This window comes from Sapajus apella, unplaced genomic scaffold (assembly GCF_009761245.1).
Source record: "Sapajus apella isolate SASKATOON/1434 unplaced genomic scaffold, GSC_monkey_1.0 scaffold140, whole genome shotgun sequence".
In the NCBI taxonomy this organism is placed as follows: Eukaryota; Metazoa; Chordata; class Mammalia; order Primates; family Cebidae; genus Sapajus; species Sapajus apella.
In genome coordinates, this window is record NW_022437080.1 from 2,508,532 (window position 1) to 2,523,397 (window position 14,866).

The 14,866-nt window shown below is 41.9% G+C and overlaps 1 protein-coding gene across 5 annotated transcripts in view; it reads right to left on the minus strand.

Moving 5' to 3' along the window:
- The window catches only part of UGGT1 (UDP-glucose glycoprotein glucosyltransferase 1), a 113,849-nt gene extending 99,301 nt beyond the window's left edge, over positions 1-14,548 (minus strand). For 2 of the 5 annotated variants that reach the window (XM_032263946.1, XM_032263945.1), the window contains exons 1-3: positions 14,318-14,548; positions 7,923-8,058; positions 1,723-1,805 (exon numbers count right to left, since the gene is read on the minus strand). In XM_032263946.1, coding sequence (XP_032119837.1) covers positions 1,723-1,805; positions 7,923-8,058; positions 14,318-14,375 — 277 coding nt within the window. In that variant the 5' untranslated portion in view covers positions 14,376-14,548. Of the gene's footprint in view, positions 1-1,722; positions 1,806-7,922; positions 8,059-9,010; positions 9,678-14,135 lie in introns of those variants that run through there. The other 3 variants (XM_032263948.1, XM_032263950.1, XM_032263949.1) reach the window with 3 other exon arrangements.
- Between the last annotated feature and the right edge of the window lie 318 nt (positions 14,549-14,866).

Consider the following 14,866-nt stretch of genomic DNA (forward strand, 5'->3'; position numbering starts at 1 on the left):
AGAATTGCTTGAGCGCAGGCGGCCGAGGTTGCAGTGAGCTGAGATAGCGCCACTGCATTCCAGCCTACGTGACAGAGTGAGACTCTGTGTCGAAAAAATACATAAAATAAAAAATACAATCTAGCTGGGTGCAGTCATTCACGCCTATGACCCCAGCACTTTGGAAGGCCAAGGCAGGTGGATCACTTGAGCTTTTTTTTGTAGAGACCCTCTTTTCGTACGGGCTCTGTCTCTACAAATAAAAAAATGTTTTTAATTAGCCCAAATAAAAAAATAAGTATAAATAAAATAAAATAAAAACAATCTTTGGCTAGATTACAGAGTGAAAAAAGCGAAATAAAATAAAACAAAACAAAAAGATTCAGCCAACTTTAAAAGTATGTATTATTTTAATAAAAATTAAAAAAAATCAATGCAGGCAAGGTACAGTGGTTCATGCCTATAATCCCAGCACTTTAGGAGGCCAAAGTGGAAGCATCACTTGGGCCCAGAAGTTTGAGATCAGCCTGGGCAACACAGCAAGACTCCCTTGTATTAAAAAAGAAAAAAAAAGTAAATAATTTTAAAAGAAGAAAAAAAAAATCAACCCATTAACATCAATAGCAGTCACACAATTTTGAAACATTTCCTCTTCTATAAGAACATATATCTGACCAGGGACAGTGGCTCATGCCTGTAATCCCAGCACTTTGGGAGGCTGAGGCAGGCGGATCATCTGAGGTCAGGAGTTTGAGACCAGCCTGGCTAACATGGTAAAACCCTATTTCTACTAAAAATACAAAAAATTAACTGGGCATGGTGGCAGGTGCCTGTAATCCCAGCTACGCAGGAGGCTGAGGCAGGAGAATCACTTGAACCAGGGAGGTGGAGGTTGCAGTTAGCCGAGATCACATCACCACACTCCAGCCTGGGCGACAGAGCAAGACTCTGTCTCAAAAAAAATAAATTAGCCAGGCAAGGTGGCAAGTGCTTGTAGTCCCAGCTACTCAGAAGTCGGAGCCAGGAGAAAGAAGCTGCAGTGAGCCCAGATTGCACCACTGCACTCCAGCCTAGGCAACAAAGACTTCTTCTCAAAAAATAAAAATAAAAATAAAAAAAAAGAATCTATATGTGTCAATGTAAATTAATATTTCAAGGTTCTAACTACTCACATATCAGCATCTCCAACTATTAATGTTCACACTCTATATAGCTTATGTCAAGTTTAAAAAATGTGAAAGCACATCATAAAAACTGCAAATGAGGTTTTACAGGATAATCATTAATTTGATACCTTACTCAAGCTGTGGGTGGCTGGCAGGCATAATGGAAAACATTCTGGATGATACTAACTTAATGATAATGAACTTAACAGACAATAGCTCAGTTTTGTAATTAGTTCATAACAACAAAAACCAGTGAATCAGATTAGATGGTTATTAATACCGAATGATTTGAAATGAAATGTACTTGCACAAAATATTCACATAGCACTTTAATAAAGGATTATGACAGAACAAAAACAAAAGGGCAAAAAACAAAGGCACCATTATAGCCAAAGTTATAAACTGCTTCAAAAATATTTGTGTTGTGTTGGCTTTTCCTGAGAGCCATCATAACTCCAGTCATTAAAGACAACAGTGTTTTCCATTAACTGCCATGCCACACATAATATAAAGAGACCGTTTTTTCCTAATATTTTCCCAGACACCAAAGTCAAAGATGCATTTGCTTCAATTTTACCGTGATGATCTGATGATCCAACATTTTGACTGGCTTCTACAAAATTCCAAAATTTCTCTTGACTGTCTTCTGCTAAAAACTCACTGGGAGAAAAGGGGGAAATATCAGAAATAAAACAATAAAATTTTCTAATACAAACTGTATTACTAAAAAGAGTAAAAATAAGTTTTGAAGTTTCTAAATGTCTGCAGTATGAGTTTTAATCTATAATATATATTATACTCCTTTATGTATAATATATATATTTTTAATGATAAGCAAGTCCTACCAGCTTATTAGTTACTAACAGCTTATGAACTTTTTCACTTATTAGCTATTTCTTAAGAAACCTGGAATAATAAAAACATAACAGGAAAGTCCCAATATAAGAAAGCTTATGAAACCCCACTGGCAAAAATACTATGAGTAGTGAAAGCAGAATTAGGAAGTGATAATTCTAGTGCTAGTTTTGCTTACTTATTTTCTGAAAGGCCTTACAAAGAACAAAAAAATATTTTGCCTAAAGTTCTCCCACAGTAAAATACGAACCCTAGAAAAATTTCTGGGAGACTAAAGGCAGCATGTTGTAATCTTTTAACACCCATAAATCCAAATTTTCAAGATCACCAAATTTAGTTTAAAATTACCACTGATCTAACAAAATCAGATCTAAGAACTTAAAGCCATCTCAATTTTTTTTTTGACTTTACACTACTAAAATGATGGCCAATATAAATTTCCCTTCATTCAGGAGTCTAAAACCCCTAAAAGGAAATGCATGTAGTAATTGAATGATTCATGTCAATTGGTTATCCTCTCCTCTAAGCCATAATACTAATGCAGTGGTGATCTTTCACTGTCTTAAAGCAAACTACAGATCTGGATCTCAGCTTACCTAGCCAAAGGAAGACTTTCCCATTACTTGTCAACACTGGGGTGTACAATCTCACTCTACTCCACAGCTAGACACAGAAATATGGGAAAAATAAGAAACATTTCCTGGTAATGCACAGCTTCTCTAAAAATAGGTTTCTGAAAATACCCATTATCATAATATATTAAATTTCTTAATGCCTCCTTGAGAGTACTATTTTCTAGGCTTTCTAGTAACTGACAGACACCACACCAAGCCTAGCATAACTTATAGTCTAAGAAAACAGGTACTAAGACAGATACACTAGGATATGCAAATAGACACTAAATTAATTAATTAAAGGCACATTCACAAGATAAGCTAGCAGAGAGGGTCAGGGTGACACACTCATCAGTATGGTGAGAAACAGGATTCACTGGAGCTAAGACTCTCCCAGTAAAGGCCATACAGAAATAAATATATGCCTTTCATACAATTACAGGGAAACTTCTTAAAACATGCTTTCTTTTTCACCCCACTGCGTACATTAAGTCTCACAAGGTGTAAACTTGGAACAGTCCTAATATTACTTACTAGATCCACTGAAACAACCCAGGGGAGAAGAAGAAGAAGATATCATTAAATAAATGCTGCTGTTTTTTTATAGTATATTTTTGTTGCTTTTTGTTTTTTTAGCTTCTCATATAATACTTATTCCACTGAGTATAAATTATGATTTTACAGGCCAGGCGTAGTGGCTAACACCTATAATCTCAGCACTTTGGGAGGCCAAGGCGGATAGAGCACCTGAGGTCAGGACTTCAAGACCACCCTGGCCAACACGGTGAAACCCCTTCTCTACTAAAAATACAAAATTAGCCAGAAGTGGTGGCGCATGCCTGTAATCCCAGCTACTTGGAGGCTGAGGCAGGAGAATCGCTTGAACTTAGGAGGTGGACGTTGCAGTGAGCCGTGATCACGCCACTGCACTCCAGCCTGGGCAATAAGAGTGAAACAATGACTCAAAAAAAAAAATTATGATTTTACAAATTATATGATGTCTAGGATTTGCTTTAAAATATTCCAGTGCAGGAGGAGAGAAGGTGGTGGTGATGTGGTTACTGGACTTATATTGATAATTGATAAAACAGAATGCTGGGTACAGAGAGAGTACATTATACCATTCTCTCCATATATAAATGTTTTGAAATGCCATAACCTAGGACAAGTTTTTAATCTACAACACAAAAAACTACAAACAACCGGAATGAATGCCCGCAAGATAATACAAATCAGGTGGCAACTTGTTCTCTTAGATTTCCGAGCTACGGTGGGAGATCAGCATTGGCCTTCCTTCTATGCAGAACCAGAAGGAGAGAAGAAACTAATATTTAAGGAGTGTCTATGGTGTGATAGTCACTATGCTTGGCATATTCACCCAAGTCCTCAAATCCACACAGCCACCCTTAGATATAACCATTTTTCAAATAAAGAAGCTGCAATTCGGAGATGCTACAACTTGCTTAGGGACATAGAGTTAGTCAATGGAAAAGCTGGAATATAAACTCATGTCTATTTAATTTATACCTCTTTCATGCTACATTCTTGGGTCATTTCAAAATTTAGCACTCAATAAATGATTATTGGCTTTGATTTTAATAATAACTCTGTGGAATATTTCTGTAACTACAGCTGCAGAAAACATATTTAGTGTTTTACTTCAAGGTGCATATAACTTCATGGACAACCACAAAGCTACAACTCTGTCACAAACATCAGATCCAATCTAAAAATATACAACAGGAATATTTTTAGTCCCTAAGGGCTAGACGCAAGGAAGGCAAAAGATCTGTGGTGGCTGCATGCCATAAAGTGTAGTACAAGATTCTGATCCTTCATCTTTAATCAAATGAACAGGCTGCCTCAATCTATCATCAGGGTCTCCCATAGAAATAAGAAGGAAGAATGGTGGGCTCAGCTAGCTGTGGAGGCAAACACTACATGGATTCAAATAAGCATAGCTCATTTCTATGTGTTGCCTACATGTCTTATTACCTTGGCAAACTGTATACACATAGCTACAGGAAAAAGAGGCCTAAAAATAGTAAACCAAAATGGCAAATGTAGCTCTTACCTCACATGCCAAGGAAAAAAATTAATAAAAATAAGCATAAAAGGCCGGGCGCAGTGGCTCATAATCCCAGCACTTTGGGAGGCCAAGGCGGGCAGATCACTTGAGGTCAGGAGTTCAAGACCACCCTGGGCAACATGGTGAAACCCCAACTCTACTAAAAAGACAAAAATTAGCCAGGCCTGCACCAGCTACTCGGGAGGCTAAGGCAGGAGAATGAGAATGAGCTTGAACCCAGGTGGCAGAGGTTGCAGTGAGCCAAGACGGCACCACTGCATTCCACCCCAGGTGACAAAATGAGACTCTGTCTCAAAAACAGGGGGTGGGGGAGGAGATAGTAAATCTCAGTGACAGATTTATACCAAACAAATCATCCATAATAAGATCAGCAAAAAGGAAAAGAAAAACTTTAGTGTTTTGTTTTTTTTTTTTTAAGATGGGGTTTCAACATATTGGTCAGGCTGGTCTCGAACTCCTGACCTCAGGTGATCCGCCCACCTCAGTCTCTCCAAGTGCTGGGATTACAGGTGTGAGCCACCGCACCCAGCAAAACTTTAGTTTTTAGAGTCCAGGCTCAGGCAGTCTAGCTCAGGCAGTCTCAAAATATCTTTGGTCACTGTTTTTTATTGGTTTTGTTGGGCTTTTGTTCCTCATAATAAGAACTCTTTAAAAAAAAAGAGCCACTTCATTTTTACAACTACTCTGTATCTAAGTTCTGAAACTTGAGAAGCTTGACCCATTTATCAAATTAGTTATTATAATATCACTATGTATTATATACAATGGTTTTGTCTTTGTTGTGCCATTTCAGTGCTGAGAAAGAATAGCAGAGAGAGGTGATGGAAGGAAGTCTATTTAGCAGAAAGTCGGCTAGCCTCCTAAGCCAGTCAAGACCAGCTCCTGCATGCCCCTTCCCATTGGTTGTCTTAGCAATATCAAATGAGGCTTTTTCCTTAAGAGGTGCAACCACTGCGTCACGCAATCAACATAGCAAAACTCTTCATCCACATTTTTCTAGGAATTAAGGGAAAAATGTTAGAATACAAAATTCTAGAAGCCAGGCATGGTGGGTCACGTCTGTAATTCCACCACTTTGAGAGGCCAAGGCAGATGAGCTCACGAGTTCGAGACCAGCCTGACCAACAAGGTGAAACCCCACCTTTATAAAAAATACAAAAATAAGCTGGGGTAGTGGCTCATGCCTGTAGTCCCAGCTACTCAGGAGGCCTAGGTGGGAGGATGGCTTGAGCCCAGGAGGCAGAGGTTGCAGTAAGCTGAGATCACGCCACTGCGCTCTAGCCTGGACACTAGAGACAGATCTTGTCTCAAAAACTCTCAAAAAAAAAAAAATTCGGGCCGGGCGCAGTGGCTCAAGCCTGCAATCCCAGCACTTTGGGAGGCCGAGGCGGGTGGATCACAAGGTCAAGAGATCGAGACCATCCTGGTCAACATGGTGAAACCCTGTCTCTACTAAAAATACAAAAAATTAGCTGGGCATGGTGGCGCGTGCCTGTAATCCCAGCTACTCAGGAGGCTGAGGCAGGAGAATTGCCTGAACCCAGGAGGCGGAGGTTGCGGTGAGCCTAGATCGCGCCATTGCACTCCATCCTGGGTAACATGAGTGAAACTCCGTCTCAAAAAAAAAAAAAAAATTCTAAATTTAAGATGAAGAAGACAGGCCACAAAGTGACTGAGATGATATGATAGTCCAAATTTCTAGTACAAGCAAACACCGAGACTTACCAAGTGCTTGCTCCTCAATCTACCTACACTTATCCTTTGGAAAGTCTCTGCTAGTTCTACCTCTACATTACTTGGATATAATCAAAATAAGTTTCCATCCATAAGCATATGAGCCCTACCTATAAAGACGGTATCTCGTTATAATTATTTATAAATGCTAGCGAAAAAGCACACTTGGAATACAAAATTTTCCATGAAATTATTGACTATATTGTATTTCACTAATTTTAAGACTATTATTTTATGAAAAAAATCTACCCATTTTAATTGTAAGATAACGTCTTTCTTTTTTTGAGATGGAGTATTGCTCTGCTGCCTAGGCTAGAGTACAATGGCACAATCTTGGCTCACTGCAACCTCCATCTCCTGGGCTCAAGTGATCCTCCCACCTCTGCCTCCCAAATGCCTGGGACTACAGGCATGCACTACCACACTCAGCTATTTTTTTTTTTTTTTTTTTTTTTTTGGAGAGATGGGTTTCCCATATTGCCCAGGCTGGTCTCAAACTCCTAGACTCAAGCAATTCACATACCTCAGCCTCCCAAAGTGCTGGGATTACAGGCATGAGCCACCAGGCCTAGCCATGTTTTCAGTCATTTAAAAAGAAAGATTGAGCTTCATGGGCATCATCTCCTAATCTTATGCTCAGGCATGCACCAGCAGGCCCAGCTAATTGTCGCCAGGCCGGTCATGAACTCCTGACCTCAGGTGATCCACCCACCTCGGCCTCCCAAAGTGTCGGGATTATAGTTGTGAGCCAACACACTCAGCCTTCTTCTAGGTTCTTAAGGGAAATATGTCCTCTTTCCCTGACGTTGCTAAGCCCTATTCTCTTCCTCTGATCAATCACCTCTTAAAACTTTCTTCAAATAAGGAAAAAATTTAAGTACAACCGGCCAGGCATAGTGGTTCACATCTGTAATCCCAGCACTTTGGGAGGCCGAGGTGGGCAGTGGGCAGATCACATGAGGCTAGGAGTTTGAGACCAGCCTGGCCAACACGGCAAAATCCCTGTCTCTATTAAAAATACAAGGATTAGCTGGGCGTGGTGGGGCACTTCTGTAAACCTAGCTACTTGGGAGGCAGAGGCATGAAAATCCCTTGAACCCGAGAGGTGGAGTCATAGTGAGCTGAGATCTCACCAATGCACTCCAGCCTGGGCAACAAGCAAGACTCTTAACTCAAAAACTAAACAAATAAACACAACTCTCTCTTCCCTTGTTATGCTTTTTGGAAAGCAACATACTAACTTACCCAACACAGTTATTTGTCTAAAGTTTCTATATTTCTCTATAAACCCATATAGCCCATGTCCTACTGAACAATGCTGTGCCCTAACAGCCTTTGTACAACACATACCACAATGCACACTGAAAGAGGCTCTTCATAAATGCATTTGATGATAATCTCACTCCTTAAAAAGCTCTCAAATGTTCACTGTCAGAGCCTGTATTTATACTCAAATATGTGAAGGGAAAAAAAATGTTCTCTTACCTGGCTTCTAACAACAATGGAGTGGAAAACCATTTTGTTGTGAGAGAGGTTGTAATGGCTTTTGAGTCCGCCTTTACTGAGGAGAACAGCCACAGAACCATGAGTACAATCAGAACTCCCATTTTATAGCAAACTCCTAAAAGGAAAAAAAGAAAAAAAGTTTTGCTACAAGGTAATTTTTTTTTTTTTGTAGATGGAGTCTCGCCCTGTTACCCAGCCTGGAGTACAATGGCACAATCTCAGCTCATTGCAACCTCTGTCTCCTGGGTTCAAGTGATTCTCCTTCCTCAGCCTCCCAAGTAGCTGGGATTATAGGCACATGCCACCATGCCCAGCTAATTTTTTGTAACATTAGTAGAGACAGGGTTTCACCATGTTGGCCAGGCTGGTCTCAACCTCCTGACCTCGTGATCTGCCTGCCTTGGCCTCCCAAAGTGCTGAGATTACAGGCATGAGCCACCGGCCAGCCTGCTGTAAGATAATTTTAACCTCATACTTAGAGACACAAAATAACAATCATAATACTTGGAGGCACAAAATAAGTTAGTGAAACAGAAATGCTTCTGACATATAATAGCACCTAATATCTAGCTAGTCCAACAGATATTTGCTAAGTGACTGACATGTAACTGAAGGCATTTAGGTTATTACATTCTTTCCTACAAAGGCTCTGCTTCATTTCCAGAGGAATCTACACTATACCAGGGTATAAAAGCCAATTGGTGGCACACCAGGTTGCACACAACCATACTTTATAAAGAATGTAAGCAAATAAAGCTGAGGTAGGTGAAAATGTAAATGATGGGCATTAAGGGTTGAACTATGCCCTCCCCCAAAAAAATATGGAAATCCTAGTCCCCGGTACCTCATAATGTCAACTTATTTCTAAGTATGCTCTTTACAGAGGTTGTCAGTTAAAACAAGGTTATTAGGTGGGCGCTAATCCAATGACTGATGTTATAAAGAGAAGAAATCTGAAGAGAGATAGCACAGAGGGGCAACTACATAAAGAGACACCAGGGACTACCAGGTGAAGACAGAGGCACACACTACAATTATACTGTAAGCTAAGGAATGCCTGAAACTACCAGAAGCTGAAGAGTCAAAGATTGTTCTCCAAAGATTTCAGCGGCAACGGGATCCTGTGAAACCATAATCAGGACTTAATGAGGACTTCTAGCACTGTGAGACAGTAAATGTCTGTTGTTCTAAGCCACCCAGTTTGGGATACTTTGTTTTGGCAGCCCTAGGAAACTAACATAATGGGCCTCAAATGTAAACTCAGACAGGTTCTAAAATGTAGAAATGTAAGATTTTAGTGGCTTCCCAAGCCATCTACAAAATGAGGAATCTGGTGTCACTCGCAAAGTGGATGGCCACAGAATGCAGGCCTCCTGACTCCCTCAGCAGCCTCTCCAAGACTGTCAAGATCCTCACAGACAGCAGCCAGAAAATTTCAGAAAAAGGTCTCCAGCTGCAGATTTCTCTGATCTGATTTTCATTGCAAAAGTCCACCTAACAGAACCCTAATCAGACCTCCCCTGAGCTGTATAAAACTCAGTATCCAAACTCCACCCATGTGAATGACAACTAAAAGAGGGTGTGAATATGTGGAAAACACTAACCTATCCTTGGGCTTCAGAATGTTAGCTCTGCTAAGGTTCACTTCCATCTCATCCCAGTTCCTTAATGCTGGTTATAAAATCTATCACTGAGGGAGGCTGTCCACATTAAGGAACAGTCAACAGCTTCTTTTTATAAAAAGCATCATTTGGCTGGGCGTGGTGGCTCACACCTATAATCCCAGCACTTTGGGAGGCCAAGGCAGGTGGATCACGAGGTCAAGATATCGAGACCATCCTGGTCAACATGGTGAAACCCCGTCTCTACTAAAAATACAAAAAATTAGCTGGGCATGGTGGCGCATGCCTGTAATCCCAGCTACTCAAGAGGCTGAGGCAGGAGAGTTGCCTGAACCCAGGAGGCAGAGGTTGCAGTGAGCCGAGATCGTGCCATTGCACTCCAGCCTGGGTAACAAGAGCGAAACTGCATCTCAAAAAGAAAAAAAAAAAAAAAAAAAAAAAGGCATCATTCGCATTAACATCCTGTTTCATATAACATACAGTATCTCCAAAGAACAATCGTCAAAAGCAAAATAAATTATACCAAATAGAAAAGTGGCTTTTAGAAGCATTCTAAGTTCAAGGCACTGCCAGCTTCTTTTGAGACCAAAAAAAAAAAAAATTAATAAATTAGCCAGGCTTGGTGGCACACACCTGTGGTCCCAGCTACTTGGGAGGCTGAAGTGGGAAGAGAGTTTGGGCCCAGGAGGTCCATGCTGCAGAGAACAATGATGGCACCACTGCATTCTAGCCTGGGCAACAGGGTAAGACCTGTCTCAAAATCTAATAATAAGATGAACATCTCACTTATAAATAAAAACACTCAACCGGGCGTGGTGGCTCATGCCTGTAATGCAAGCACTTTGGAGGCCAAGGCAGGCGGATCACCTGAGGTCGGGAATTCAAGACCAGCCTGACCAACATGATGAAACCCTGTCTTTTTAAAAAAATAATAAATAAATAAAAACACTCAGAAGTGCTTTTCAAAATCAACATTTGTAAAAACTGCTATAGAGGCTACAAAAACGAACAAATACATACACAAAAATGGAACCTACTGAAATTAGAGACAACCAAACTAGATTTTACACAATGAAACCTGCTAGCAGTAATTCCTGGCTGAGTCAGGGAAGAGGATGTAGGCCTTCTTTGGAATCCAGTAAAGTTACTGATATTTCTCACAGAGGAACAAACTTTTTTTTTTTTTTGAGACAGAGCATCACACTATCGTCCCGGCTGGAGTGCAGTAATACCATCTCGGCTCACTACAACCTCTACCTCCTGGGTTCAAGCGATTCTCCTGCCTCAGCCTCCCAAGTAGCTGGGATTACAGGCGGCCACCACCAAGCTGGGATAATTTTTGTATTTTTAGTAGAGATGGGGTTTCACCATGGGCCACGCTGGTCTCAAACTCTTGACCTTATGATTCGCCAGCCCTCCCAAAGTGCTGGGATTAGAGGTGTGAGCCACCATGCCCAGCCGCAAGACCCAAACTTTTATGTACAACTTCAGATTACCCAAGAATTCTCTTAGGACTGGCTGGGTGCAGTGGCTCACACCTGTAATCCCAGCACTTTGGGAGGCCGAGGCGGGCAGATCACTAGGTCAGATCAAGACCATCCTGGCTAACATGGTGAAACGCTGTCTCTACTAAAAATACAAAAAATCAGTCAGGCGTGGTGGCATATGCCTATAGTCCCAGCTACTTGGGAGACTGAGGCAGGGATTGCAGTGAGCTGAGATCCTGTCACCGCACTCCAGCCTGAGCGACAGAGTGAGACTCCATCTAAGGGGAAAAAAAAAAAAAAAACCATTCTCTTAGGTCTAACCACAGACACCCTTTCCCATAGGCCCATAGACTGCAGCCTCAAAAACCTGTTCTATAGGACACAATAAACACGGTTTGTTAAAAAAAAAAAGAACATTTTAGCATCAGGGCAGCTGTGATCAATTCCTCAGTTTGCTACTTACTATCACTTTAACCATATACATGTTACCTAATTTCTTTGGCCCTTAGTCTCCAAGATTATTAAAGTAGGACTAACAGTATCTGCCTCACAGGGTCAATATGAAAATGAACAGGCAGGCCCAGCGCGGTGGCTCACGCCTGTAACCCCAGCACTTTGGGAGGCCGAGGTGGGCGGATCACTGAGGTCAGGAGTTCGAGATCAGCCTGGATAACATGGTGAAACCCTGTCTCTAAAAAAAAAAAGCAAGAAAAAAAAAAAAAGAAAATGAACAGGCAATAAAAAAATCACTTTGTAAAGTGGCAAGTGCTATACTGGAATTGATTGTTGCAGTAAAACATTTATAGTAAGAAAAAACTATCTTCTAGATTATAGAGTACATCATTGTTATTAAATAACCTCAAAAATATACACATTGGGAATACATACTCTGTGGCTGAGAGAAAAAAATTCTCCCCAAAAGTTACTGAGTTTTTCTTCTTTTTTTTAATCTGGACTTACTGAGTCAATGAGTTTCTAAACTGGAGACAGAGCATCATATGAACAGGGTTCTAGGAGTGTTAACACTATTAGCTATATTACAATTTGACCTGAAGGGGCCTAGATGTGTAAGCCTCAGAAAGTGGTGATTCCTGATGACAAATTGGACGCCACTGCACAGTAACCCCAGGTAGACAGCATGTAGAGTGGGGAGGAAACTGGGAGTATGACAGAGCCCCCTCAGGAAACCTTAGCATTTAATAAGCAAGGACTCTGGGCTGTGCTTTACATACACAATGTTATCTAATCCTTAAATATAACAACCCAGGGCACGAAAGTTCTCTAAGGGCAGCAACCATGTCTACTTTGTTCACCAAAGTGCCAGATGCCTGGCACTCAGAAGAAATTCCATGAATACGCTACATGCATGAATGAAATATATCATCTCCACTTTAAAAATAAGAATAGTGCCAGGTACAGTGGCTGAAGCCTGTAATCCCAGCACTTTAGGAGGCCGAGGCAGGTGGATCACCTGAGGTCAAACGAGTTCAAGACCAGTCTAGCCAACGTGGTGAAACCTCATTTCTACTAAAAATACAAAAATTAGCTGGGCGTGGTAGCAGGTGCCTGTAGTACCAGCTACTTGTGAGGCTGAGGCAGGAGAATCACTTGAACCCAGGAGGCGGAGGTTGCAGTGAGCTGAGACTGCACCACTGCACTTCAGCCTGGGCAACAGAACTAGACTCCGTTTCAAAAAAATAAAAGAAAAGTGAAAGCTCAAAGACACTAAGTACCTTGCCTAACTAATAAATAGCAGTGCTTAGAACCCATACTTTCCTGGCCGAGCTCAGTGGCTCAAGACTATTCCCAGCACTCTGGGAGGCCATGCAGATCACCTGAGGTTGGGAGTTCAAGACCAGCCTGACCAACATGGAGAAACCCTGTCTCTACAAAAAATACAAAATTCGCCAGGCAAGATAGCACATGCCTGTAATCCTAGCTACTTCGGAGGCTGAGGCAAGAGAATCGCTTGAACCCAGGAGGCGGAGGCTGCAGTGAGCCGAGATCTTGCCACTGTACTCCAGCCTGGATGACAAGAGCCAAACTCCATCTCAAAAAGAAAAGAAAATGATCACATCATCTTGTGTTGTTACAGGGAAACTTTAAAAGAAAATGCTCACAGGCAGCTGCAGGGAAGTTTCAAAAGAATTTTCTTCATAGTTTAATATATTCCCCTGAAGTTCAATACACATTATAAATGTGCCATGCTACTGTACAAAGTATTATGCTTACTTCCTTTAATAAAAATAAGCTTCATGTGGCCAGGAGTTCAAGATCAGACTGGGCAACGAAACAAGACCTCATCTCTACAAAATAAATAAATAAATAAATAAATATGAGAATTTTAAATAAAAATTTTAAATAAAAAATTTTAAATAAAAATTTAAAATTCTCATAAAAAGTGAGAATTTTTTTAAAATAAGCTTCAGCTAAATTTATCAAAAGCAAGTCAAGTGCAAAGGCTACAATCATTCCAAGTTTTGTGGTGTTGTTAAATAGCTATTTAAAATGTCTTCAAAGCCTTGCAAATGTAAGATTCTTGAAAGGAGGGCACTTTACACTAAAATTGGCTGGCAAGTGCATCAATGAAAGTTTCCAAAACAGTGTAGCACAGTGAGGCAAAAGACCCCAGGACTTCAAACGAACAAAATATGCTCCTTCTCAAATCTGCCAAGAAATGCAGAACAAGCTGCAGATTCTGGCCAAGAAACAAAAATAGTTCACATCTATAAATTATTGGCAACGGACGTAGATCTCATTCTGGCAGGTCCCACATTAAAAGTGAAACCGGATCATCCAATTTCCAGGCAAGAGATCACAGTATTAAACGAAAACAGCAACCAATAGGCATCAACCCGAATTCATTTCAGGAAAAACAAATCTATTTTTAAAAGCACGTCGTTCTGCAGTCAGGGACCTGCAAAGTGCTGGTTCTCAACTCACTGAGGCTCAAGCTTGGTCTAAATTCTCGGTAGAACACTTCCCCCACTTCCCTCTACACTTGGGCACAAGGATCCAAAGCTCTTCAAAGAAGGTTCAAGATCACTGAACAGAGCCCGCCGCCACCCCCGCGGAAGCGATACCCTGCCAACAAGACCACTGAGGGCAACTCGGGGCGCTAGAGAATAGGGGAAGAGTTGGGACACCGGAAGGGAAACTGAGTCACGGTAGAGGCGGAAGCTCAATGTGACGGGGGGCACAGGGTCGCCTCTTGCCTCAAACCCTCTCTCCGTCCATGAGGCCTCCTCACGCCACCCCTGGGTACCTGTCACCGGCAGCGCAGCCGCAGCACACGCACCGCTCGCGTCTCCCTTGCTGCCCATGCCCCGGCCGCGGTTAGTCCGCTACAGCGCCAGAGACAACGCCAGGGCGGGGCGGAGCGGAGCGGCAGCGGCGGTGCAGGCTGCGCCAGTGAGAAGCCGACACGCGCCTTTCCCGCGGCTCGCTCTACAGCCTGCCTCACAGACAAACTGCCCAGCCGCCGGCCGCCCTTTTACTTCCGCTTCCTAAAGACGAACGCTGGAGGACTTCCGGCTACCGAGTCGAGACCTGGCAACCCAGAGCGTCGCGCGGTGGCCATCTTATCTCCGAGGGAGTCCCGCCTGTCTCCTCACTTCCGCCCTTCAGGGTGGTGGGGCGGCTTCCGGTCTTCAAGGTCTTGGGTAGGTGCGTTGGGCCAACAGCTGAGACCCGAAAGCTTTAACAGTCGGTGAAGTTCCAGTTTGGACTCTGGGACTTAGTCCCTTAAACCTTTGTTAAAATCTTCGGTGGCACAGTAAGGACAATTGTCTTAATGTTTCTAAGCATCTTAGAC